Raw genomic sequence first — 26,195 nt, 5'->3', positions numbered from 1 at the left:
TTTACACGAAACGAACCACGTTCTGCCGCTTCGCTTACAGTATAGCCGAAATATCCTGAAACAGAGCATCCCAGTATACAACCCCCACCCAGCTGTGGGTACTCAGAGCAGGTCAAGTATATAAGTTTCCTTCTTGCAAGTTGCTTGTTCCTCTCAAGCATTCAAGCCTCTTCATTCACTCTTTTTCACTCAGGTCGCTGGTCGTCCTTCAACTACCAACCAAAAAGTCACTCTTTCAACCACCTTTCGTTCTTCAAGAAGACCCCAGCGGTATACACATCAAACCTATCAAGATGCGTTCCTTCGCTACTATCATGGCTGCCGCCGCTCTGGCTCAGACCGCAATGGCCCACTACCGCTTCACTTCGCTCATTGTTGGCGACGAGGTCACCAAGGAGTACGAGTACGTTCGCCAGAACAGCAACATGAACTCCCCCGTTACCGATGTTACCTCCAAGGACCTCGTTTGCAATGCTGGTGGCCTCGACACCGGTGCCCAGACCAAGACCTACAAGGTTGCCCCTGGTGACACTGTTGGTTTCGCTCTCGACACCCCTATCCAGCACCCTGGTCCTCTCAACGTCTACATGTCCAAGGCTGATGGCGATGCTTCTGAATATGACGGTTCCGGTGAATGGTTCAAGATCTTCACTATGGGTGCCAACAAGCCCGGCGACAACGGTCTTACCTTCAAGGCCGACCACCTCAGCAAGGTTACCTTCGACCTCCCCAAGGACACCCCTGCTGGACAATACCTCCTCCGTGTTGAGCACATCGGTCTTCACAGTGCATCTTCCTTCGGTGGTGCCCAGTTCTACATTTCTTGCGCTCAGATCCAGGTTTCTGGCAGCTCTACTGCTAAGCCTTCCCCTACTGTCAAGATCCCTGGTGTCTACACTGGCCACGAGGACAGCCTTGAGTTGAGCATCTACTACCCTATCCCCGAAAACTACCAGCCCCCTGGTCCTGCCGTTTGGCCCAGCAACGGCTCATCTGATTCCGCACCCGCCTCTTCTGCTGCTGCTTCTGTTCCCGCTTCTAGCTCCAGCGCTTCAGCCAAGGTCCCTGCCACCACCGCTTCGTCTGCCAATCCTACTACCATGGCTACTGTCGTCAAGTCCAGCGCCGCTGCTTCCACTGCCACTGGCTCTGTTGGCGGCTCCACCAGCGGCACCTCCAAGAGATACCAGCAGTGCGGCGGTAAGGGCTTTACTGGAGCAACTCAATGTGAATCTGGCACCACTTGCAAGGTTCAGAACGACTACTACTCTCAGTGCCTCTAAATCTAGCAGGCTGAGCACGTATAGCTGGATAAAACAACAAATTTTGGGGTGGTATAGTCGAAGTTTCTTTCTTGGATGTATCCGTCAGGTCGTCTTCATCTTTTAACCTTATTTTACATTGTTTGAATGAAATTCGAGCTTTGAATTCTTATATTTCTCTTCTGTGTTTGCCTGTTGTCATCTCAACGTTCTTCTCATGTGCTAGAACTAAAAGACCTTGAGAGAGCTCTTTCTGATATCGCTCTGTTCAACAAAAGTGCATCTTGGCCGAAAGCAAGATCTTGTGCTACGAATTGTTGAAAAGACATCTCAGCATCCCTCACTTCTGACCCTTTCTCTGCTCTAGTTTAGTTTTCTCTGCAGCACGCCACTTAGGTCCCCATTTGATCACAGCAAACAGGAAAGGCGTTGCTAGAACCCAGAGAAAAGCAACTGCAACGCTCGCCCACCCGATCCCGATAGCGTCCACCAAAGGTTGTGCAAAGGCCGTGAAAGCCGCACCCATTCCACATCTGGCCAGGTTGTTTGCCGCAGCTGCTGTGCCTGGCTGGTGCAAGTTGATATCAACAATCAGAGTGCCAAACACATTGAAAGCTCCAGTGGTGAAATTGCCGACGAAGAACAACATAATCAGTGGACCTGCCAGCGAGGTCTTGTAGTACAAGACCCAGCCGTAGACTATGGTAACGATGGCCGCAGCAAAAACCGTCGGAATGCCAATTTGTAGACGAGCCATCTCGATGGGGAAGGCGTCTGATTCTTTGGCGTTGGGGTTGGCATCGCCAGATGGGTCAAGCTGACGTGCAAGGCGTTTGTAGTTGCGATCTAGAAGTACACCGACGGAGAAGCGTGAGACCATACATCCGACACCGAAGGGCAAGTAGCAGAGACCGATCTGCACAGTGCTCAGGCCATAGCTTTGTGAGAGTTGATCGGTCAGGGTGATCAGGACGATGTAGAACCCAGCGTATAACAAGGCACCATATAGCAGAATGAGCCCGTCTTCTTTCTTGAATATGATAAGTAGAGACGTGATAGGGTTCGGCCTCTTCGTCGAGCGCTGTATCGTGTTGGTCTGCTTAGCGACATCCTTCTTTCGTAAGCATGACAACAAGGTGCGGTTCCACTTTTGCGGTGGAACAGATCCATTCCCAACGACAGCGCGGGAGGTTTCGGACAAGAAACAAAGTGCCACCATCAACATTGCTCCAGAGAATATGGCCAAGAACCAAAAAAGAGATGGCCAGCCAAGATAGGCATCCAGTAATCCACCGACTAAAGGCCCTAGAGCGGGACCGATCATCATGCCCATGCTAGCATAAGCAATCCACTTGCCTCTCTCTGCTCTTGTCGAAAGATCGGCGACGACAGCTTGGCCTAAAGCAACCGTAGCTGCTGAGCCAGAGCTTTGCAGGCAACGAAGGACCAGAAGAGCAGGATATGATCTTTGACAGGCTAATGCGACATTGGCCGCGATCGAGACAGTAAGACAGCCGATGTAGGCTGGTCTTCTGCCGTGAATATCAGACAAATTGCCAAAGAGGGTTGGACCAATCGCCTGAAAGATCTAGGATGTAGTGTTAATATTTGAACCTCCGCCAGCAGAGACCGAACGACTCACCAGGTAGGTTGTTACAGTCAGATTGATGTCTGAAGTTGAAACATGCAAGTCTTTCGCGAGTGTGCCGATAGCTGGAAAGTATATGCTTCCTGCCAGAGGAGACAATAAGCCAATGAAAGATATGTTTAAGACGATGAATTTCTTTTCCGTAAGAGTAAAGACAGAGAAGGGGGGCTCAGGGTCTGCAGCAGCAAGTGCTGTGCCGACTGTCTTCTCGGCATCGACATTCGGATTGTTTGTCGCATCTTGGTGATTTTGTTGTGCTTGGGCAGTGGTCGAAGCCAGGGTTGCGCTTGGCTGCTGCATGGCGGTACTGGTTCTTTATTGTGCTCGGCAATCTTTGTCCGTTGGCAGTTAATTTTGCAACCTGAGACTGACAGTAGTAAGTGGATCGTATATCCATCGGTAGCGAAGAGCTGTAGTCATATATCTAAGAGTGATGTATCGACCGGCCTTGAAAGCCGGTTCAGGCCCGGTTCAGGCTTTGGTCTGCCTTGTATCACCCTCGCCGTGTGCTTGCCAATTAAGCCCTTCTCCATTCCAACCTATTAGGGTTATAGCAAGCTGTCGAAATGCCCAATTGTAGTTCGAGTATGAGGCTAGCCATTCAGATAGCCTCCGATAAGCTTCTCTTTCTGGAACACCTACTCTTACAAAAGTATTGTGCATTTCTATAGCTACACTGTAACTGTCTTTGGCACATTGAGAGGCCGTACTTCTGATTCGTCGATGGAGACGTCAGATAATCATCTGCAGCGGTCAGTAAACTCTCCCAGCCATACGGCCACAAGTTTTCAGAAGAACAGGTATTCAGCGGTACGTATCCGATCCTTGTTGAACAAGCCAGGCCTGATGAGAAATGTGAAGCTCAATATTTGGTGAAGTGATAAAGAAGATAAATTTTGCGAATAAGAACCAATCATTGCGCCGTGAACTTTCTTCCTGGGAAAATGAAAATGGTATCCCCGTATGACTACTAGATTACAAATGCAGAATTCTCTTCATGAATGCTTTTACAGCATCAAGCTGAGAGGGTTCTCGATGGCGGCCTTGAGCTCCTTCATGAACTCACCACCGACAGCACCGTCAACGACCTTGTGGTCGAACGAACCAGTAATGACGATCTGCTCGTCCCACTCAATGCCGTCCTCGTTCTCAGAGGGAATGGCGACCTTCTTGACAGCGCCAACAGCGATGATGCAGGCCTGGGGAGGGTTGATGACAGCGGTGAATCTGTCAATGGCAGCGTTCATACCCATGTTGGAAATGGTGATGGTGCCGCCCTGGTACTCCTCGGGCTTGAGCTTGCCGTCACGGGCACGCTTGCCGAGCTCTTTGATCTGGCTGGAAATGGACTCGAGACCGGTACCGTTGACGTTCTTGACAATGGGGGTCATGAGACCAACGGGGGTAGCGACAGCGACGGAAACGTCAACAGTGTTGTGTTGACGGATGAAGACGTTGCCGTTCTCCTCGCGCCAGCTGGAGTTGGCAGCGGGGACCTTGCGGGCAGCAGCAGCGAGAGCCTTGACGAGGAAGTCGTTGACGGAAAGCTTGTACTTGGCGTCGGCAGCGGAGTTCAGGGCCTGACGGAGCTTCATGAGCTTGCTGACCGAGATGGATGAGGCGACAAAGTAGTGGGGGTTCTCGTTCATGGACTGGGTCAGGCGAGCGGCGATGGTCTTGCGCATGGACGAGGCAGGGACGTCCTCGTAGCTAGCAACACCAGCAGGAGCAGCGGCGGCAGTGGCAGCGGGCTTGAACTTCTCAATGTCCTCCTTGGTGATGCGACCACCGGGTCCAGTGCCCTTGACCTGGCTGATTGCAACACCCTTCTCAAGGGCGAGCTTCTGAGCAGCGGGGCTGAGCTTGGGCTGGCGCTCGAGAGCGGTCTGGAGGCGCTCACCAGTGGACTCGGACTCCTGTGCCTGGGGAGCGGGAGATGACTGGGCGGGGGCGGGAGCAGTGCCGGAAGAGTTGGATGGGGGCTCAGAAGCGTTGGCGGCCTCCTGTCCACTGCCCTCCTTGGCCTCCTTCTGACCACCAGCATCCTCGATGGTGAAAGACTCGAAGGCTGAGACATCGGTACCCTCCTCAGCCATGACAGCGATGGGCTGTGACAAAGTCAGTAAAGCGTGTTGCGAGGGCTGTATGAAGCTGTTGTGCGCTTACGTTTCCGACAGCAACGTCCTTTGCGCCTGAGTCCTTGAGGACCTTCACCAAAACACCCTCCTCTTGGAACTCGAAGTCCATCTGGGCCTTGTCGGTCTCGATCTCGACCAGAACATCACCGGGAGCCAGGGCATCACCGGCCTTCTTCTGCCAAGCACCAATGTTGCCGGCGGTCATGGTGGGTGACAGGGCGGGCATGCTGATGATGGTGTGAGGGGGGAAAGCTGCATTGACGGGTGATCAGCGATTGTAATTGCAGCAGAAGAGAGAGATACATACACTTGGAGGCATAGTATCTGCTCAGGGCACCGAAGAGGGCGGGAGTTGCGACAGACTCTCTGGCCCTCAGCGACTGCAGACACAATCTTCCCGATGCGCGGGCAAGCAGAGCTGCGGCCGACATTGTGTGTGGTGTGTGGGTGGGGGCTAAGGGGAGGACAAGAGAAAGGAGAGATATGCAGGACCAGGAATCTCTGCCACCGAGCACAACGAAGGTCGAGATGTGTGAGAGGAGCGAGGAGGTCGTGTAGCTCTCAACAAAGGTCGGCCCTCTTGTCGGACATTTTACTCAACTTCTCGACTGGCCCCGAAAGCCTCTTGGCGAATCTCTCCCGATTCCGAAGGGGTCCATGCTTGCCGATTTCTGCCTACTCTACCCGTGACTGCAACCATATCAAACATCGGGTACTAGATGCGACATGATTTATTTTCCCACTCAAGCAAGCTACGGCAAAATCTCTGCCGTCTTCAGGAAGAGTCGCTGTGGTCTAACAATCAGTGTAAGAGCTGATATTGTGCCTCCGAAAGTGAAGTCCAGCCGGCGGGCGCCATGATAAGATTGGCATGCCCGGGCGGCGCGTACTTAAGACCTGCACTGCAGCAGCTCAACAAACACGCAGATCTCACGATTCCGTATACTCGATAGTCCGGAGTATCAGAGGCGCCAGCAGCTAGCATCTCAGTCCGCAGGGCTCGAGTATATCGGCAGACAAGTCGTTTGCCGGTTCTTCGAGAAAGTGGCCTATTCATAGTGCATTGGCTTGGCGGTGTCTGGCGACGGGCCGAGCGTTGTAGTTACTCCCCCATGATTGCATTACTGTACATTGAGAGCTGTCCAGTTGGTCCTACAAGTTGTGTTGCAGCAACCAACGACTATACCTCTCGAGCAAATAGCCAGTCACATGTCGCATTGCTGCACATCCATCTGAAAAAGCAGGCATGGCAGATACTGAGGCTCCTGCTCCTCACAACACGGAGCCTGATGTCGCTCTCGACAAGCAGCAACCACACGGCCCGCCGCAACCCGACATGGACTCCAGCCAGGAACTACAAGACGTCCCCTTAGACAGTGCCCCGGACTCGCAAGACGATGGTCCTCCTACTCTCACGTACGAATCCTCGGATCCCGTACATCAACAAGATGATGCAGACATGGAGACATCGCATCCGGATGCCCTGCCTACAACTCAACCTTCGCTCCCGTCAGAAGAACCCGAGCAACCCACCCTACCTACCATCACAACTCCTCTACCAGAGTCTACATCAACGCCGCAGTCCGAAGATGCTCCCCAATCTGCCGTCGATCCCCGTCTCATCCAGCCTACTCGCCAACGCGCCGACTCGCAGTCCACTGTTGCTACCTCCCGCTCAACAACCCGTTCATCCATGGTCTTTGTTGTGAGTGCTTTGGAAAAGATTGCCGCCTCCAAGGATGCTCGTAAGGAGAAGCCTCTGGCAGATGCTACCCAGCGTGCCTTGTCAACAATCAAGAGCCATGGAGATCCCACCCAGACAGATCCCGAGATTCTGTTCGCGCCCCTACAATTGGCTAGCCGCGCAAATACCGTCGCCATTGTTACTGCCGCTCTAGACTGCATCGGCAAACTTATCAGTTACTCCTACTTTTCTGTTCCTACAGACCCGAACCATGAAAACCAGCAACCTCTGCCACTCATTGAGCGTGCCATCGACACCATATGCGACTGCTTCCAAGGCGAAACCACCCCTGCCGAGGTGCAAATGCAAATCCTCAAATCCTTGTTGGCTGCCATTCTCAACGACAAGATTGTCGTCCACGGTGCAGGCCTGCTTAAGAGTGTTCGTCAAACATACAACATCTTCCTGCTGTCCAAGAATAGCTCCAACCAACAAATTGCTCAAGGTACCTTGACACAGATGGTTGGGACCGTTTTCGAGAGGGTAAAGGCACGGATTGCTGGACGTGCTGCCAGGGCTGAATCTTCCAAGTCACCCCATGCCAACGATGCCGCTGACGCCGTCGAGTCGCCCTCAGAGGGCGCAGAAAATGGGTTACCACGAGCTTCCACTGACTTGCAGGAAGAGGAAGAAGAGGATGTTGACACGACCAGAATGACTCTCCAGACATTCGAGACTAAGAAGAGTTTCGATGATGCTCGGATAGGTGACAATGCTCCTACTATGGTCACCCGCCTAAAGAAGTCACGAATGCCTCCCCGGACCAATTCTGGCAATGATGGCGTTCCCGCCATCACCGTACAGCCCGATGGTTCTGACATTACCGAGGAAGACGAGGAAGACGAAATCTTCATTAAGGACGCCTTCCTAGTATTCCGTGCAATGTGCAAACTCAGTACAAAAACGCTTCGTGTCGAGGAGACTGTTGATCTGAGATCTCAGGGGATGCGTTCGAAGCTGCTGTCCCTTCACATCATCCAGACTACCATCTTCAATCACCATGCCGTCTTCACTTCACCATTTGCGACTATTCGTAGTAGCTCCAACAACGATCCAACAAGCTTCACACAGGCAATCAAACAATATATCTGCCTTAGTTTGAGTCGCAATGGAGCTAGCTCTGTGAACAAAGTGTTCGAAATTAGTTGCGAAATCTTTTGGCTCATGATCCGCTACTTGCGAGTCACGCTCAAAAGAGAAATCGAGGTTTTCCTCAAGGAGATCTATCTCGCAATCTTGGACAAGCGGACAGCGCCTGCATTCCAGAAACAATGCATCATTACAGTCTTGACCAGACTGGCTTCGGACCCGAGGGCACTGGTTGAACTCTATCTCAATTATGATTGCGACCGAGCAGCACTCGACAACTTTTACCAACGTATCATTGAACACCTTTCCAGGATTGCCAGTTCGCCTGTGCAGGTCACGGCGCAGCAGGAATTGTTGTACATTGAGCAGCAGTCAAAGCATGGTAATGCTATGTCCGAATGGTTAGCCCAGAGTACTCTACCTCCCTCTTTATCTACCTCGACAATCGCCAGCGTTCCAGATGTCAACCAAGACATACCTGCAGAATACATCATGAAGCAGCATTCTCTTGAGTGTCTGATAGAGACGCTACGTTCTATGGTCAACTGGTCTCAGCAAGGACTCAACGACGTTGCTGCATCACTCTCAAATCCTGAATCGCGCGATTCAATAGAAGACTTCAGAGACTCGATCGACGCTCGTGAAAATGGCATTGCTCAATCGCCTATTGTACCGAGCGTGGAGGCTCCTGCGAATGCAGTGGCTGGCACTCCCCTTGCTGAGGATGACCCTGCCGAGCTTGAAAGAGTCAAACAACACAAGACTGCGCTTAACAATGCCATTAAACAGTTCAACTTCAAGCCTAAGAAGGGTATCAAAGTTCTGGTCGCTGGTGGCTTCATCCCCTCGGATTCACCTCAAGATGTCGCCCGATTCCTCATTTCCAATGATCGATTAGACAAAAAAGCTCTCGGTGAGTTCCTTGGAGAAGGCGAACCAGAGAATATTGCCATCATGCATGCTTTCGTGGACAGCATGGATTTTACCAAGACACGATTTGTCGATGCTCTTAGAAATTTCCTGCAAAGTTTCCGTCTTCCGGGAGAGGCTCAGAAGATCGATCGTTTGATGCTGAAATTCGCCGAAAGATATACTGGAGGTAACCCTAATGCGTTCGCGAATGCCGATACTGCCTATGTGCTAGCATATTCAGTTGTTATGCTCAATACCGATCAGCACAGCGCACAGGTCAAGGTTCGCATGACTCCTGAAGATTTTATCAAGAACAATCGTGGCATCAACGATGGTCAGAGTCTGCCAGATGACTACCTCAAGTCTATCTTCGAGGAAATCGCTCAAAATGAGATTGTCCTGGATACTGAGCGGGAGAACGCTGCCAATCTAGGCATGTTGCCGCAGGGCACCGGTAGCTTGGCTGCAAACATCGGTCAAGCGGTTGCCAACTTTGGTCGTGATCTGCAAAGAGAGGCGTATGCTCAAGCCTCGGATCAAATGGCTACCAAGACGGAACAACTTTTCAAGAACCTCATGAAAGCTCAGCGTCGCGGAGCTGCCAAGTCGTCTTTGGTCAGATTCATTCCTGCATCCTCATTCAAACATGTCGGCCCGATGTTTGAAGTGACCTGGATGTCTTTCCTGACCGCGCTTTCTGGCGGAATCCAAGAAACAAACAACATTGAGAGGATCAGGCTCTGTATGGAAGGCCAAAAGTTGGCTATCCGGATTTGCTGCTTGTTCGACCTCGCGGATCCCCGACAGGCTTTTATCGGTTCCCTCGCTCGCTTTACAAACCTCTACAATATTGGGGAGATGAAGGCGAAGAACATCGAGGCTCTGAAAGCTGTTCTCGATGTTGCACAAAACGAAGGCAACTTACTAAAGGAATCATGGCGAGACATCCTTACGTGCATAAGTCAACTCGACAGATTCCAGCTCATTTCCACCGGTGTGAGCGAGGGGGACGTTCCCGATATGTTGAGAACACACTCTTCTATGAGCACACCTAACCGCAAATCTCTTGGTGTTCCTCCTCGTCACCGCAACAGAAACTCCGTCAGTGGCATAGTCTATCAACCCGATGTTGCCGAGGAGAGCAGATCTGCCGACATGGTTCGCAGCGTTGATCGTATTTTTACTAACACTGCCAATTTGTCAGGAGATGCGATCGTTCACTTTGTCACAGCCCTTACTCAAGTCAGCTGGCAGGAGATCCAGTCGTCTGGAAACAGCGAGTCTCCTAGAACTTATAGTCTGCAGAAGCTGGTCGAGATCAGTGGCTACAACATGACTCGTGTTCGTTTCGAATGGACGAGCATTTGGCAAGTGCTGGGTGAACACTTCATCCAGGTCGGCTGCCACAACAACACGAACGTCGTTTACTTTGCTCTCAACTCACTGAGACAATTGTCAATGCGCTTCATGGAGATCGAAGAATTGCCTGGTTTTAAATTCCAAAAAGACTTCTTGAAGCCTTTCGAACACATTCTGAGCAATGCTACACAAGTTCCTGTCAAAGACATGGTCTTGCGCTGTCTGATCCAGATGATCCAAGCCAGGGGAGACAACATTCGCTCCGGATGGAAGACTATGTTCGGTGTTTTCACTGTCGCCGCTCGTGAGCCTTATGGTATGTGTTTAGTGATCAACGCAACTGCTTTTCCTAACAGTTCTCAGAATCAATTGTGAATCTCGCCTACGACAATGTCACACAAGTCTACAACGACCGCTTCGCTGTGGTTATCACCCAGGGTGCTTTTGCTGACCTTATCGTCTGCTTGACCGAGTTCTCCAAGAACCACAAGTTCCAGAAAAAGTCTCTGCAAGCCATTGAGATGCTCAAGTCTTCCGTTTCAAAGATGCTTCGTACACCTGAGTGCCCACTTAGTGTTAAAGCCAGCACAGTCAAAGATGCTCCTACAGCAGAGGGTATGCCCAAACAACCTACCAGACAGACTCAAGAAGAGCAATTTTGGTTCCCTGTTCTGTTTGCTTTCCATGATGTGTTGATGACTGGCGATGATCTCGAAGTCCGATCCAGGTATGTTCGATTTGTCTTTATCGCTAGTCTGCGGATGCTAACAGTCTAGGGCGCTCAATTACTTGTTCGAGACATTAACACGATATGGCGGTGACTTCCCTCGCGAATTCTGGGACACTCTATGGCGCCAGCTGCTCTACCCTATCTTCATGGTCTTAAAATCAAAGTCAGAGATGTCGAAGGCTCTCAACCACGAAGAGCTTTCGGTATGGCTATCGACAACCATGATACAAGCGCTTCGCAACATGATCAGTCTTTTCACACACTTCTTCGATTCTCTCGAGTACATGCTTGATCGGTTCTTGGATCTTTTGGCACTTTGCATCTGCCAAGAGAACGACACTTTGGCTAGGATCGGGAGCAACTGCTTGCAACAACTTATTCTTCAAAACGTCCACAAGTTTACTCCTGGACATTGGGAAAAAGTTGTTGGCGCTTTCGTCGACTTGTTCGCACGAACCGAAGCGACAGCTCTCTTCTCAGCAGCAACTTCTTCCTCGTACAGGAAAGATTCCAGTGCCTCGAACGGCTCCAAGGCTGCTCCAGCACCGATGGACGGCCTTTCGATGACCGAAACTCCTTCTGCAGATCCAGCGTCTATACCATCAGAGAGTCCTTTGAGCATGAACGGGGAAGAACACCCTCCGAGCGAGGGATCGCCCAGACGTCCCCGGGGCAATACCACGGCTACTATGCAATCCGACCGAAGTTTGTCTCCTTCAAAGCAGGCACAGATTGGCGAAGGTAACGAGCTCGAGTCCTTCAATAACACGTCGCAAACACCCAACGCGCCAGTGGTCGTCACTGCAGCACGTCGCCGTTTCTTCAATCAGATCATCACCAAGTGTGTCTTACAACTGCTGATGATTGACACTGTCAGCGAGTTGTTCTCCAACGACTCCGTGTACGCTGCCATTCCTTCTCATCTGTTGCTGCGCTTGATGGCATTGCTCAAGAAGTCGTACCACTTCGCCAAACGCTTCAACGAAGATCGCGAGTTGCGTACGAAGTTGTTCAGAGAAGGCTTCATGCGTCAGCCCCCGAACTTGCTCAAGCAGGAGTCCGGATCAGCATCCGTTTATGTTAGTATTCTTCTGCGAATGTTCTCTGATGAAGGAGAGGAGCGCAAAGCATCACGCACCGAGACGGAACAGGCACTCATCCCTCTCTGTGCCGACATTGTAAGCTCTTATATCGAGCTCGATGAGGATACACAACAACGCAACATCATGACTTGGCGACCTGTTGTGGTTGATGTGCTTGAAGGATACACGGCCTTCCATGCCGATGATTTCGAGCGTCACGCCACCACTTTCACACCGCTTGCCGTTGGCCTCATGAATCGCGATATGGGTCCCGAGCTCCAGCGAGCGGTGCAAGGACTATGGGCTCGCGTTACCGAGATCAAATTTGGTGTGAAGACATTTGCTCATACCGGGAAGACGATGTCGGGATTGACTAGCCCCACTAGACATTCTATGTTCAGCGGGCGTCGTTCGAGCAAAGGCAGTCATTAGATGTAGGAATGTTGTTCGATCAGCTTTGGGACTTGTAGGATATGTATACAGGCGTTGCGGAGTGAATGGCGCCGTCCTGTAGTGATACACCTTGCTTGATGACAGGCACTTAGAAGAAGATCCAAAAGTAAACTTGTATATCAAGAAGTTTTGCATGCCAGGTCATTTTTTGACCAAGGAGTGATGAATATTTAAGCGATAACCACCTCGCTCTTCAAGATCGTATGACTGACATTGAGATTTGTGAACAGACCAACGCTGCAGCTTGCGGCCTTCGAAAGAATCATCAAGCACTATGCTGTCTGTATGCACAGCAAGAGCGGAACTTCTTCCTGACGCAAAATCAGCACCCTGCCTACGGCATAGAATGGCTTGGTCCAGACAGAGAACGATATATATGTATGTCAAGGTTAGTTGCCGTAATCGGATGGAGTGGTTGTGAGTCCTAGCAAGTCTTCACCTCTCTTCACAATCATTGTGTATTCTGGAGCAAGAGCCAGACCAGCCAAGTGAATGTGCACTTTGGTCTTTGCCTTCTATCAAGAGAACTCGAGATGAGGCAGTATTCGTTGAGAAGGTGATAGAACCTAGGGCTACTTTGCCTGAACCTCTGACTGAAGAACATTTGCGACTTTTGTGATTGACATATCACTCTGCATCATCAAGTGGAAGGTGGCATGACTTGTGAGACTTCCATAAGAAAGTCTTGGGAGTGAGAGTGAAGCTCTCACTGTCACTCGGGAGGAAGGCGCGTTGGTTTCTAAGGCTGCAACACCTACCTTCTTCAGCTTCTGATGAACGTACACTTCCTCTCTCCTCCTTCGATCTCTCAACCTTGCACAACTTCCTGACTTCAATCATCTTCAAACATCATGCCTCGCTCGACCCGCAGCTCAGCTGCGTCCAAGGTATGTACCACATCACGCTCCTTTGCGCATGGCTAATTTAGAAGACCAAGGCGACTCCAGCTAAGAACCCCATCAAGAACGACCCAGAGCCAGCCGATGACTCCAGTAGCGATGTCGAACTCAACGCAGATTTCAAAGCTATTCTCAAAACCAAGAGCGATCGTATGGTCCGCAACATTCATTGCACGATTCCCGGTGGCACTTCTGCGGTCGCGAGTCTCTCCGAGTTGACAATATTCACGCTCTCTGCTGACAATCAATGCAGCGCAAGAAGAACAACAAGAATTTCGCTCAAACCATCAAACTCACTTCGAAAAAGCCTTTCTCCTTGGAACCTGTCCTGATGAACGAAGGTCCATACGCTGGACGTCACGTTTTTGTCATGCAACCTGAGCCTGATGAGAATGAAAAGTTCCCATTCCTCGATCTACCTGCCGAGATCCGCAACATGATCTACTCCTTGGTTCTTGAACGTCCCGGCTGTAGTATTCGTCTTTCAGGCAAGCACTCTGGAATCATTAGCACCGACTGGTATGAAGGCAACAATCGACTTATCTCGAAAGAAGCCGAGCCTTACAGCACCAGTCTGGTGAGAGTAAACAAGCAAACCAGTTCTGAAGCGTCGCCATATCTGTTCAGCCGGCACACCTTTGAGTTTCCTGACTCTACGATGCTGCAAAGATTCCTCGAGTACCTTGGCCCAGAGCGTGTCAAGTCTCTGGTGTCTATCTCCGTCGATCAAACCTACAAAGTCTCTGGCAGGGAAGCCTATCAGTTGCTGTCTCCCGCAGTTTCTCTGGCCAAGCTCGAGCTCAAGCAGTACAGATACGGTTACCGCTCTCGGCATGACTGGCCTTCGATTCTCTTGCCATTGCTCAAGTCGCTGTGTTCGGACGGTGGCAAGAGCCGCGAGGAGGCCTTTGGCATCATTACTATGCCAGGTGCAGTGGACGGGCGTTGTACCAAACATGGCATGTTCTGGTATTATGTCAATGAAAAGTGCGAGAAGCAGATGAAGGCATACGATGACTACTACAAGAAGCTACATGACGACATGAGCAAGGCTATGGACAAGGCCGAAGCAAAGAAGGAGGCAATCGAGAAGGGCATACCAGTCAAGACAAGAGCAGGACGCAGAACAAAAGCAGTCGACTACACGGGTATGTGCAGCGACGACTGAGTGTGTAGTGAGGGGGTGGGCTCTCAGTGGCAACGACTGCCAAACACAACAGATTCATGCATTCTTATAGCAACAGATACTACTCAAGTCAGCACGGGAATAGCTTACAATCACATGGTCAGCTTTACACGACATGCCTAGTACTTGCTATCTCCTCTTCCCATATGCGGAGTTGAGTCATCTATAAAATTGCACACTGCTTTGTTGGGGCAAGGCCCATCCACTGAGAGCCCCTAATTTGGCGGCTCTCACTGGATTGAGCTCTGAATTCAATACTACTGTGCATTTCTATAGTCACTATATCGCCACACGTTGCTGTGGGGCATTGCGGCTGTGATGATACTGTAGTAGCCCCCCATGGCCTCTCTGGATGCTGGACCACGATACGTGCAGCTATAAGAATGCACAGTAATTTTAGGAGACGAGGAGTGTCTACTGAGAGTCACTCTCACTCTCCCTGTCTCTGGCTACATCTGTGATATCAAAGATAAATGTGCATTTTGACAGTGTGCTATTGTTCTATGCTGCCTTGAGGAGGTCGTGGTTGTGAGTCATAAGCAGGCGGGATGAGAGTGCAAATGATAAACACGCTTTCATGGATTACTGGTTCTGTGAATTAACTTCAAAATAATCATTCGTTTTCGTACTGTTGTAGTAGTGCAACCGAAAAACATAACAAGCTACCCATTTTCCACGCCTTGTCCGGATCATACCGACTTGTTGACATCAAATGCAAAACATTAGAAGAAAAGTGAAATAGTAACGTAACGGCAGAGTCTAGTGTTCTTGTCTTGGTTGGTAGTTCAAGTCATTTCGTATTGTTGCGTGTAAAAAGCCCCGAGATTCTCCTCATGAGTCTCTTTTTTGTTGGGGTAGATGGAGAGGAAGTGGTACCAGTGCCGCCGTCAATCTATGCGTCTTGCATCTCGGCATCCTTCTTGTCCTGCTCCTCACGCTGAGCGGCCATCTTGGCTGCTGCTGCAGCGGCGGCGGCCTGCTCTTGCTGGGCCTGCTGGATGGCTTCTTGCTCGGCGCGCTTCTTTGCGGCGGCCTCCTCCTGGGCCTTGAGGGCCGCTTGACGCTCCTCCTCGAACTTATCAAGGTAGCGTTGGGCAATGGGGCCACCGATAGCACGAATCTCGTCAATCTTGGATTGGTAGACGGCCTTGGTGGCATCGTCACCCTCGTCGTAGAGCCAGTCCTGTAGGTACAACATCAGTATATGAATTGGTACTGTCGTTGAAGTCAGTGCTTACCTCGCTAGCCTCAAGCTTCTCCTTCAGCTTGGTCTTCTCCTCCTCGCTGGAGAACTCGGCGTACTCCTCGTCAATCTTTGCACGCATTTCGTAGATGTAGGCCTCGAGCTCGTTCTTCTTGTCCTCGGTGTCGGCGACAAGCTTGTCCTCCATGATCATGCTGTGCTCCTTCTCGGAGAAGTCGGCAATGGCTTGTGTGTCGAGAGAGGCGGTACCGGCGGACAGAGGGAGTTCACCCTTCTTCACTTGCTTCTTGACCTTGCGAGTCTTGGGCTCCTTGTCAGTGTCCATGCCCTGTAAATCAATGTCAGCACTGTGCGTAATTTTGGGTCGCTTGCTTTCTCTGTCATGATTGAATCGAGATTGCGAAGTCGCTTCTTCATCGTAACTCACATCTTCGCCCTCGATGGGCTCCTCAACCTCCATGTCCTCGACGTAGTATCCAGACTCGACGTTCAGGATACCGTTCAAGTTCAATCTGGCCTTGAGCTTGCAGATCATGAAGTCGTCCTTCTCATCAGCCTTAACGCCCTTAACGCTGAATCTGCCGATCCAAGGGTTCATCTTGCCGGGGAGCATCTCAGGCTTGGCGTACTTGGCCTCGAGGTCGAAGGCCTGCTTTCTGTAGAAAGTAAGGATCTTGGTCGAGGGCATGACGTTGCCGCGGTTGAAGACGGTAAGCGAAGTGTCCTCGTCGGGGATTTCGGCGCTCTTCTCCCAGGTGAACTCGATGGGGTAGTTGCAGATGTCGTGGATAGAGAAATCGCGGACACGGAAAACGGGGGAGAGAATGGCACAGGCGAAAGCGGAACCACGGGCGATGGCCTCGTCGGCGTTCAGAGTGAAAGACAGGGGCTTGCCGAAGAAGTCCTGGATGGCGGCCTTGAGAGCGGGAACACGAGTGCAGCCACCGACAAGCTCAATAGAGTCAATGTCCTCAGCCTTCAGCTTGGCCTCAGCAAGGGCCTGCTCAAGAGGAGCGGTGCTGCGCTCGAGAAGAGGCTTCATGATCTCCTCAAGCTCCTCTCTCTTGAGGAAGCCGCGAACGTCAACATCGTTCATCAGAGACTCAATGTTGATGGGGGCACCGGCGTTGGCAGAAAGGACCTTCTTCAGCTTCTCGCAAGCGGCAACAACACGGAGCTTGGCCTTGGGGTTCTCGTTGATGTCAACCTTGAACTTCTCCTTGAATTCGGCGGCAAAGTGGTCGACAATGGCCTTGTCGAAGTTGCGACCACCAAAGTGACGGTCGTAGGCGGTCGAGATGACCTTGAGCTCTCCCTTGCGGAACTCGACAATGGAGACGGTGTAGTTGCTGTGACCAATGTCGACAAAGGCGACTCTTCTGGGCTTCTCCTCGGGGCCGGGCAAGTCGGTCTTGGTGATACCCCAGCCAAGGGCAGTAGCGGTGGTCTCGTTGATCAGACGCAGAATCTTGAGGCCGGAGATCTCGGCAGCATCGATGATGGCTCTTCTTTGAGCGTCGGTGTACCAGGCAGGGACGGCGATGACCATGTCGTTGACGGGAAGCTTGAGCTCGGCGGAAGCAGTCTGCTTGGCCCTTGTGAGGAACATGGCAGTCAACTGGGTGGCAGTGAACTGCTCCTTCTTGCCCTGGTATTGGACCTCGGCGCCGACCTGGCCGTTGATGTCGACCAACTTGCATGAGACGTGTTCTTGCTCAATGGCGACATCGGGGTCCTTCAACGATCGGCCAGCGAGACGGGTGAGGGATCCGACGGTGTTCTTGAGGTTGGAAACTTCCTGTGTCTTTGCGGTCTCACCGAGGTAGCGAGACTTGGGGCCGAAACCGACCAGTGCAGGAGTTGCGCGGTTCGAGACTTCGTTTGTGATAACATCGACACCACGGTTTCTAGCGACAGCCTGTTGCGCAACGTGTCAGTACGTCTTCGTCCAAGGCGCAAAACAAGCATAGGCGCAAACTTACAATGACGGCATTTTGTGTGCCAAAGTCGAGACCGACGACACTGGGCGCAAAAAGGTCAGTTGAAAGCTTCGATGTGTGGCGGGCAAAGCATGTAACTCACGACATGATGGATGATGTGTGGTCTGTTGTGATAAGAAAGAACTTTTGTAAGGGTCAAACAAGAGTCGTCTTCACGGCGACAGGGGGGTATCTCAATCAAAGAAAAGGCGCTTGAATAGTCTGGAGAGATTGCAGAGTGGGAGTAGGTGGGATAGAGGGGCTCTCTCAGTAGCGCTGTCGTCGTTGGGACCCAAAACACGATTTTTTCGAATCTTCTCGGCGTTTCGAGACGCACGGTTCTTTCGAGTGACGTTGATTCATCCTAAGTTGTGCTTTGTTGAGGCTATGACCCGTTCTAACTATGGCGTCTGGCGACAGCACCGTCAACATCACAGTTACGGAGAACATTTTGTGACAGGGAGAAAGTCACTCGTTTGCTGTAGCGTATAAGAAGTTCTGATAGACTGGTGTCTCTTGTACAGCGCCTACTTTGTTGTGTTGAATTCATCTCGTGTATTTGGCAGGAATTGTAGGGATAATTGAGCGTCGTTAACGTACAGCATGATCTGCAAGAATTCTATGCAGCCAATCCACCACACCGCTAGAAAGCACTTTTATGTACAGACCAAAGCTTCTGGCCATCCATGCAGGCTCGAGAGCTGGCACGAGTCTCTGATGCCATGCGCACCATCACATCCATCCCCTCATTTGCCATCCACCTGTACCTTAGCCGCCTTGTCAGCAGAGCCAGCTAGCCTGTCTAAAGCTTCTCCGTCTGCCCTTAGAGTGACCCAATCCTCCATCTGCTCGGCTCCCAGCATCTTGTAGAAGTCCAGAGATGGCTTGTTCCACTTCAGACAACACCACTCCAGTCTCTTGCCGCCAATCCTCTTGACCTCCTTTGCCAATGCTCCAATGAGAAGCTTTCCGTAGCCCTTGTTGCGGTGTTCAGGAAGCACAAACAGATCTTCGAGGTAGACTCCAGGTGCTGCCCACCAAGTAGAATAATTGTTGAAGTACAATCCCATACCGGCCACTTCATCACTTGGCGTACGAATCAAGAGAACTTTGGCATAGCCAGGTCCAGATGGGGGTTCACCTCTAGAAGGTGCAAAGCAAAGAGTTGATGCTAGACCTTCCTCGGTTGCATGACATGACGAGAGAGCCTTTTCGTAGTCTGCAAGTGCACGAATGAGGCTCAGGATATGGGGCACATCTGTAACGCTTTCAGTATATGGACAACCATCCACAAGCATGTAGTGCATGAATATTTGCCCGTATCCAGATATGTGTTCAGACTCACCTTCGCGGGTTGCATGACTTATTGTTGGTTGGTTGGACATGTTCGTTGGTTACGGGTCTGTGAATAAAAAGAGGGCTAGAGTTTGCTGGTTTGTTTGCAGGTAAGTTATGATAACGATACAAAGATATTTCAGGTCAATGAGTGTCAATAATATCGAGAAAGACGGACGCCCTGTCGATGACATGCCGCAAAGTGCAGACATAAATGTTGACCATTACCCCAAATTCTTGGCAGCGACGATCGTGGAGACGGTCTGTAAGGCTCTCCTGCCATTGACCAATTCACGACTTTAAAATGGACCGAGGTGTGTGCAGAGAGAAGGTTGTAGTTCGAAGGTGATTATGAATCTATACCTACGACAGAAACAAAGACAGTGACCGATCGAGACCTTTTTAGCAGGCTTGGATTAGTTCTAGGATGAAAAAAAAAACCCCCCCCCCCACGAGGGTCAAAACTGCACATACTGCAACTAAGTACAGCCCGAGTGGCCAGAACATACTTGTACAACATGTTGCTCTTGACCCTGATATTAATACCTGTCGCACAGCGTATTAGCGATGGGTCAAGTGGGCGTGGGAAATGGTGGTCAATGAGCCAACAAGTCAGGTTGTCAGATGTATTTATCTTCAAGGTTGTTCAGACAATGTAGATAAGTATTCATAAGATCTGTTCATCACGCAATGCCACTTCCGTAAAGACGCATAAGACTTTCACTACTTACCCTTTGATGTTTGAGCAGTAATACTGTTCCTGCAAATTGGCATCTTCGGCTATAAGCGAGACTGCACAAGGCCCATTAATTTAAGGGTATGCCTAATATCTTCGAGCACATGAAGCCTATGCTCCACAGTTATGAACGCCTGTTGAATCTGAGGCTAGCAATGAGCAAGAACAATGGAACAAAGACAGATGTGCTTGTCAACACCAGGAATGTCAAGCGAGTCAAGTCTTGTCCAGAGCGGCTTCGGTAGAATTTGCAATCTTCGCTTGATTTAAAATATCACCACCCCATTGGATTGACCACTTCTGAGACTTGGCGTCCCATGACATTACAGGGCATTGTGCAAAAACTGTGGCCCAACATCTCCTCATTGAGCGCGCAGTGAGCTTACGGGCATGGATGGAGTTGCCTGCGTTACTCAAAACAAGATCAGGCGAATTGAGTGGAACGAGGCCAAGGGCTGTTTCGAGCGGAGAAGCAAAGCTGCCTTTTGAAGCAGGCATAGGACGACGGGGTGTAGGGCCTTGAAATTCGATTTTGCCAAGAGCTAGATCACGCAAACGCTCCCACTCGGCAATGGGAAGAGGCACAACAGTTCGTTCCAGAACATCGGCATACCAGTCCCGGACGATTTTGGCAGCGCGTTTCTTGGGCAGGGGTCTTTCCCAGCTGTTCGTCTTTGGCATCTTCAAAGACCACGATCGGAGAAGGGGACGGACAACAGTGGGCGGGGAAGCAATTCTCTGTGAGTCCAGAAGAGCAATATGCTGGGGAGATAGCTTCGGGGGTGTGTCGGGCTTGATATCGACATGTGAAGGCGGTTTGTATTGAAAGTCACGCAGTATCTCGTGTCGTCTTTTGCCGATGCGGGCATAGGTCAGATGAAGGACTTTGAGCAATGGTTTCAGCTCTCCTTGATTCGCCCTTCGCAGTTCAGACAAAGCCTTTCGAGCATTGTCGAGCTGCAAGCGTCTCCGTTGAGTCAAGACATTGTCAGGTTTGTGTCCAGGCGTGTAGTCTCGAAAGCGAGCAAGGGCGTGGGTGGCTATGTACAAGCGAGCTTGTTGGTCGGGAAGGTAGGTTGATTCACGCAAGATTGCGCGGAGCAAATGTCGAGCCTCATTGCATTGTTGATTGGTAAAGAGCGGCGGCATTTGATGAGAGAAGTGTGGGCGGGCGCACCGCTGCCTGTGGCAGCAATTTGGCGAGGCCGAGTGTCAGAAGCATCGACCCGGCGGACACAAATCTTCGCCGAAAGCTGCAATGTGCATGGCGTCTTGGGCGAATTTCAAGTCGATGCCAGCCGTCGCTCAAGACTGATCCATTGCCTTGTACCTGCTACGCGCCCACCCTCGCCATGCGTAAGAGGTTTCACGGTCTGAAAAAACCCGTATGCCACACTTGCTCTGTTCCCTCGCTGCGCCGCTGACAATGTGCAGAAAGTCCGAGCCGACTGGTCAAAATGGACTCTCTATAACATCTCGCGCCTACAAACTCCCTACGCCGCCTCAAAGACCTTCTTCCAGCAGAAATGGCTGGCAAAGTCCCTGACCCGTGCCTACCACGGCGAGCAAATCCGCGAAGGAAAATGGACCCGCATGTTTGACCGTCGCCTCCCCGCTGTCGTTCCCATGGACTACAAACTTCTCGCCCGTACAGATGGCTCCGAGCAGGCTGCTGGTCGTGGTTCTGGTCTCAACATCGCAAAGAGAAAGGATGGTTCCGATCTATCGGAAAGAGACAAGGCTCCGCAAAGGACTCCTTACATGCACATGACATATTTCCCAACTGAGCGCAGACTGGATACTGCTGTCTGGCGTGCGCTATTCGCCAGCAGTGCCCGTCAGGCAAGGCAATTTGTCGTTCACGGCTTTGTCAAGGTCAACGGAAAGAAGGTACTGCTTCCGCTCGATCGCTTATCTGCTTCGCAAGCTAACAAATTCAGATGCAACACCCTGGCTACCTCCTCAACCCTGGTGACATGTTCTCAGTAGATCCTGAGCGCGTTCTTTTCGCTACTGGCGCACGCAAGCACAACAAGAACTCCCCAGACACACTGCAAGGTCGCGAAGAGCCCGATGAGGTTGAGCAAATTGTCGACGATGATGCTGAGGATATCCTCGAAGGATCCGAGAACAAGGACACTGAAGACGCCTCTAAGGCAAGCGCCAAATCTACAAAGACAACACCATCAGCTGAGGAGGACCCCAAGGCCGCTCTCAAGTCATTGCTTGCTCGTGCACAAGACATTACCAAAGACAGCAAAGACGTCTTATCTGGCAAGCGCAAGCAGGATCTACGCGCCTTTGCCAAGTCTGTTAAGCAAACTATGTCTCGCCTACGACCTTCGGGAATCGCTAAGCCTGGTACCGAGACCATTGACTCATTGGAGGAAACACTAAAGGCTATTGCTGCCAAGGTACCTGCTGAAGATGCGGCCGCAGAGGCTGCCCTGCCTGACCAGCAACAAAAACCGGTCAAGAGAGAAGATGCATTCCGAGCACGCAAGGATGCCGAGCTACTACACGCCGCACTTGCACGTGCAAACGAAAACCCGATTGATGCTTCAAAGCCATATGCTACACCTTGGAGGCCGCGTGAGTTTATGAGTGCATTTGCATTCATCCCGCGCTACCTGGAGGTCAATCAGAAGATCTGCAGCGCCGTGTACCTCCGTCACCCAGTTGCTAGACCTGGATTGGCAGAAGTACCCACACCGTTTGCCAACGAGACAATGGCTCTTGCATTCAACTGGTACCTCCGCAGACGTTGAAGGAGTTGGATGGATATCTTTTCAGCTTGTACATGTTCAAAATCGATTGGGGCGGCGTTATATGCACATCTTGTACTATAGTGAACGGAATAGGAAGCGCCCAAAATATGATGAGCCAATTAGGCTATATTTCTCAGACACAGTGGATACCAAACGTGCTGTCTCAAAGAAGCTGAAGAGATGCCCCTGAAAATCTGCAAGGAAGGCTGCAAGGGATCGAGCGATTAGTTCAGCACGAGAAGAATACACTTTAATAGTGTTATCGTCGTCTCTTGTGCCAGAGGAGCCCACAAGTGGGTGGGAGCCAATCGGGCGTGGATATACGGGCGGGGCACGGGCTATTAGGGCACGGGCCAGCAGAGCAACGCGAACATCGCGTCTTTCGCAGTATCGCGACGGACCCCAAAGTCGTTCAGCCGACCATCTCAGACATGAGTGCTGTCGCTTTTGGTTGCTTGCTCTACACAATTCATTCTGCATACCGTCTGCCCAGAAACGACTCGCTCTCTGCTCTGTGAATCCCTCCACAGGCCACAAGCCAACATGGCTCATCACACGAACCGAACTCCGCAGGACCAGGGCCATTACTCGATGCCCTACGGCTCTCAGACAGCTCAGTATGCTGTCGCTCAGTCACCAGGCATGGCCCACACTTTCAAGGCCCTACAAGATGCTGGCTACGGTCAAGGAGCTTCAGCACCCACTCCCCAACAGAACATGCGTCCCACCTTTGAGAAACCCACCATATACACCGTGAGCTACCTCATGTGCACCTGCCATGTTTAACTCACTAACAGTGAAGCTAGGCTGTCTACTCTGGAGTCCAGGTCTACGAAATGGAAGTGAACAACATTGCTTGTATGCGACGACGTTCCGACGGCTGGCTCAATGCCACTCAGATCCTCAAGGTTGCCGGCGTCGACAAGGGCAAACGCACAAAAGTCCTCGAGAAAGAAATCCTACCTGGCGAGCACGAGAAGGTCCAAGGTGGATACGGCAAATACCAAGGCACCTGGATTACCTACCGCCGAGGTCGCGAGTTCTGCCGTCAGTACGGTGTCGAGGACCTGCTTCTCCCCTTACTGGAACATGACCTTGATGGCTCTGGTGCTGGTCAGACCACCGAGACGCCGACCAAGGAACAAGCCATGGCTGCCAACAGAAAAAGGTTCTACGCTGCAGGTGCCCAAGATAGAAGTGGCCCCGCTACCTCAAACACTTTCTTCCAGAACATCTCTTCCATGTCGTCCGTTGCTCTTGCAGCCCTAAACAAGGCTGCCCGTCTTAACTCGCCAGCACGTCCGAATCATATAAGACGCTCTTCTCAGCAACAACAAAACTCCTCCCACAGTATCATGGCCGATGCCAGCTACCAAATCCCCGACTCTGGCTACAACACCCAGAGCGCTGCTTGGAGGACCGCCCCAGGTGGTCAAGAACCCCCAAGAAAGCGTATGAGACCCAACGATGATATCCCGGTAGATGCTTCAATCATGTCACTCGACCCAACCGAGCCTGGAGAATCTTTCCTCCAAAGTACTCAACAATATCTCGAAGAAAATGTCAATGGTTCCGACGAGCCTGTCACACTCCCTCCTTTGCCAACACCTATGGGCATTGACGAAGAAAACAAGCGTCTGTTGCTCCTCGACCTCTTTGCTGAATCATCCAGACAAGACTTCGCTTCACATCCAGCACTTCTCTCCCTATCACCCCAGGATCTGGACATACCCCTGGATCCTTCTGCAAACACTGCTCTGCATTGGGCTGCAACGCTGTCAAGAGTGCCGTTACTACGACTGCTCATTCAAAAGGGTGCCAACATATTCAGAGGCAACGCTGCAGGCCAGAGCGCCTTGATCTCGGCTGTTCTGGTCAACAACTGCTGCGAGCATTCTTCATTTCCAGATGTTCTAGAGCTTCTGAGTCCTCTCATCGAAGTCAGAGATGCTCAAGCACGTACCATTCTCCACCACATTGCTGTATCTTGTGGTATTAAAGGCAGAGCACCCAGCAGCAAGTACTATCTGGAGGCCCTGTTGGAATTCTTGGTTCGCAGTGTGTCCAAGCCTGCACCGGTCGAGAATGGCTCTGCAACTCCTGGACAGGCAGGCAAAGAGCGGATGAATCTGATGCGCTTTCTCACGCATATAGTAAATGCTCGAGATAAAGCAGGCAATACTGCTCTAAATCTTGCAGCCAGAATTGGCAACAGAGGTATCATTCAGCAGCTGCTGGAAGTCAAAGCCGATCCGACCATTCCCAATCAAAAAGGTATAACAGCCCGTGATTTTGGTGTCGGGATCGAAGACGAGAACGGACAAGCCAATGCAGGCTTCAACAACCCGTCGAACATCGACCCAATATTCTCCCAATCACAAGCTCCGAACCGTCCACCATCCCAAAATGCGACCACAGAAGGTGCGAATGAGAAAGAGACAACACCCGTCTCCAATACAAATGTTATCGAAGAACAAAATCAGGATGTGATCTCATCACTCACGAGTATGCTCACCGCAAACCTCGCCCAGCATAAGCAGTTGCTCGCCGAGAAAACTACTCAGATCGACAAACTCAACGCCCAGATTCAAGAATTGTCCGCAGTAGCGAAGACAGAGAGCGACCAGCTAGCAACTCTTCAGCGCCGTGCCAAATCTCGCAGTGAAGCTCAGTCAAAAATTGCGAATCTAAAACGCATCCTCGAGGAACGTCACCGCAACGGTAGAAAGGTGACCAAGACCAACACGGTAGTGGGAGATGCAGACAAATCTGTCTCTCCTGTGCTTGCGATCGTCGACCAACTACCATCGAATGTTACAGATCCGGCACAAGCAGTACAACAGCTGTCACCTCCACTGCAACAGCAAATTCTCAACAACGCACCTTCAGTTGCTGAGCTACGTGCCCTCAAAACAATCTACGAGACGAACAACGACCGTCTGCACCAAAAGTCCACACAGCTCAAATCACGCTCTTCACAGCTCGAACACCTGTACCGTAAGGTTGTATCTTTGTGTACCGGTGTTGCAGAGGACAAAGTCGAGGATCAGCTCGGTGCGCTTCTGGCGGCTGTCGAGTCAGAAAAAGGAGCGCTCGGACGGGAAGAGGCAGGCAGAGTCAGGGAATTCTTGATCAAGGTTGAAGGCGTTGGTGGTGGCAGCGAGGTCGTTGCTGCTGTGTAAAAAAAGTGCAACAGTTCATATGGGAAGGGACGGTAGGAGCATCAATCGCATAGCGTGGACCACGGCGCTGGAGTCAGGGATTACATGAATGATATTAGATAATTGCTCTCGAATCATATTCGTTCCTAGTCAAGGGTGTACGCCAAAGTCATCGTATTATGCAATCAACAATATGTCTACGATGGCTGACCCCAGAACTCAGAACGGCAGGCACTTTGGTTTGGAAACCCCGTCGTCCAGTAACCATAACTGTTGTTCGCGCAGACGCACCTTTCTTTGGCAGCAAGCTTCTTTTTGTTCGAACACGTCGATTTCGAGCTCATGCCCCTTGTATTCTTGACCGCTGTTTCCTGTCTGGCCTGTACCACGCGCACTTGTATACTAGAGAAGCTCTGTCCATCGGAATCACCGGCCACCAAGACCTTCCTCCTTCCGCGTGCATAAAATCTCTATCTTTAGGCTTTCAGCTGCAAGTGAAGGATCCGCCGA

At 51.2% G+C, this 26,195-nt stretch overlaps 10 protein-coding genes across 10 annotated transcripts; 5 read left to right on the top strand and 5 right to left on the bottom strand.

Moving 5' to 3' along the window:
* Positions 1 to 293: 293 nt before the first annotated feature.
* On the top strand, positions 294 to 1,283 carry M437DRAFT_60032 (uncharacterized protein; the record flags this gene model as incomplete). Its single annotated transcript, XM_041023681.1, has 1 exon — positions 294 to 1,283. The coding sequence occupies one exon, from the start codon at positions 294 to 296 to the stop codon at positions 1,281 to 1,283; it is 990 nt and encodes a 329-aa protein (XP_040875185.1).
* A 319-nt stretch (positions 1,284 to 1,602) lies between these two features.
* Positions 1,603 to 3,210, bottom strand: M437DRAFT_70238 (MFS general substrate transporter; the record flags this gene model as incomplete). Its single annotated transcript, XM_041025420.1, has 2 exons — positions 1,603 to 2,850; positions 2,905 to 3,210. 2 exons carry the CDS (start codon positions 3,208 to 3,210, stop codon positions 1,603 to 1,605), a joined length of 1,554 nt encoding a protein of 517 aa, XP_040875184.1.
* Positions 3,211 to 3,917: 707 nt separating this feature from the next.
* On the bottom strand, positions 3,918 to 5,479 carry M437DRAFT_60125 (dihydrolipoamide acetyltransferase component of pyruvate dehydrogenase; the record flags this gene model as incomplete). The annotated part of the gene is made up of 3 exons (XM_041023697.1): positions 3,918 to 5,018; positions 5,077 to 5,300; positions 5,356 to 5,479. 3 exons carry the CDS (start codon positions 5,477 to 5,479, stop codon positions 3,918 to 3,920), a joined length of 1,449 nt encoding a protein of 482 aa, XP_040875183.1.
* Positions 5,480 to 6,507: 1,028 nt separating this feature from the next.
* M437DRAFT_60119 (uncharacterized protein) lies at positions 6,508 to 12,396 on the top strand (the record flags this gene model as incomplete). Its single annotated transcript, XM_041023696.1, has 3 exons — positions 6,508 to 10,468; positions 10,516 to 10,879; positions 10,929 to 12,396. 3 exons carry the CDS (start codon positions 6,508 to 6,510, stop codon positions 12,394 to 12,396), a joined length of 5,793 nt encoding a protein of 1,930 aa, XP_040875182.1.
* Positions 12,397 to 13,647: 1,251 nt separating this feature from the next.
* M437DRAFT_79258 (uncharacterized protein) lies at positions 13,648 to 14,484 on the top strand (the record flags this gene model as incomplete). The annotated part of the gene is made up of 1 exon (XM_041027140.1): positions 13,648 to 14,484. The coding sequence occupies one exon, from the start codon at positions 13,648 to 13,650 to the stop codon at positions 14,482 to 14,484; it is 837 nt and encodes a 278-aa protein (XP_040875181.1).
* Positions 14,485 to 15,394: 910 nt separating this feature from the next.
* Positions 15,395 to 17,793, bottom strand: M437DRAFT_88880 (putative heat shock protein Hsp88; the record flags this gene model as incomplete). Its single annotated transcript, XM_041028922.1, has 5 exons — positions 15,395 to 15,685; positions 15,741 to 16,034; positions 16,134 to 17,624; positions 17,689 to 17,728; positions 17,789 to 17,793. The coding sequence occupies 5 exons, from the start codon at positions 17,791 to 17,793 to the stop codon at positions 15,395 to 15,397; spliced, it is 2,121 nt and encodes a 706-aa protein (XP_040875180.1).
* Positions 17,794 to 18,431: 638 nt separating this feature from the next.
* On the bottom strand, positions 18,432 to 19,070 carry M437DRAFT_60142 (GCN5-related N-acetyltransferas-like protein; the record flags this gene model as incomplete). The annotated part of the gene is made up of 2 exons (XM_041023701.1): positions 18,432 to 18,943; positions 19,031 to 19,070. The coding sequence occupies 2 exons, from the start codon at positions 19,068 to 19,070 to the stop codon at positions 18,432 to 18,434; spliced, it is 552 nt and encodes a 183-aa protein (XP_040875179.1).
* A 902-nt stretch (positions 19,071 to 19,972) lies between these two features.
* Positions 19,973 to 20,905, bottom strand: M437DRAFT_79255 (uncharacterized protein; the record flags this gene model as incomplete). Its single annotated transcript, XM_041027139.1, has 1 exon — positions 19,973 to 20,905. The coding sequence occupies one exon, from the start codon at positions 20,903 to 20,905 to the stop codon at positions 19,973 to 19,975; it is 933 nt and encodes a 310-aa protein (XP_040875178.1).
* Positions 20,906 to 21,108: 203 nt separating this feature from the next.
* On the top strand, positions 21,109 to 22,524 carry M437DRAFT_70231 (alpha-L RNA-binding motif-containing protein; the record flags this gene model as incomplete). The annotated part of the gene is made up of 3 exons (XM_041025419.1): positions 21,109 to 21,141; positions 21,191 to 21,646; positions 21,697 to 22,524. The coding sequence occupies 3 exons, from the start codon at positions 21,109 to 21,111 to the stop codon at positions 22,522 to 22,524; spliced, it is 1,317 nt and encodes a 438-aa protein (XP_040875177.1).
* Positions 22,525 to 23,330: 806 nt separating this feature from the next.
* Positions 23,331 to 25,670, top strand: M437DRAFT_10237 (apses-domain-containing protein; the record flags this gene model as incomplete). The annotated part of the gene is made up of 2 exons (XM_041018555.1): positions 23,331 to 24,915; positions 24,997 to 25,670. Coding segments are annotated over 2 exons (2,259 nt in total), but the record flags the coding sequence as incomplete, so codon positions are not given.
* Positions 25,671 to 26,195: the final 525 nt, after the last annotated feature.

This window comes from Aureobasidium melanogenum (genome assembly GCF_000721775.1).
Source record: "Aureobasidium melanogenum CBS 110374 unplaced genomic scaffold scaffold_36, whole genome shotgun sequence".
Classification (NCBI taxonomy): Eukaryota; Fungi; Ascomycota; class Dothideomycetes; order Dothideales; family Saccotheciaceae; genus Aureobasidium; species Aureobasidium melanogenum.
The sequence above is the reverse complement of the archived record's forward strand: the minus strand, read 5'-3'. Positions and strand labels throughout refer to the sequence as shown.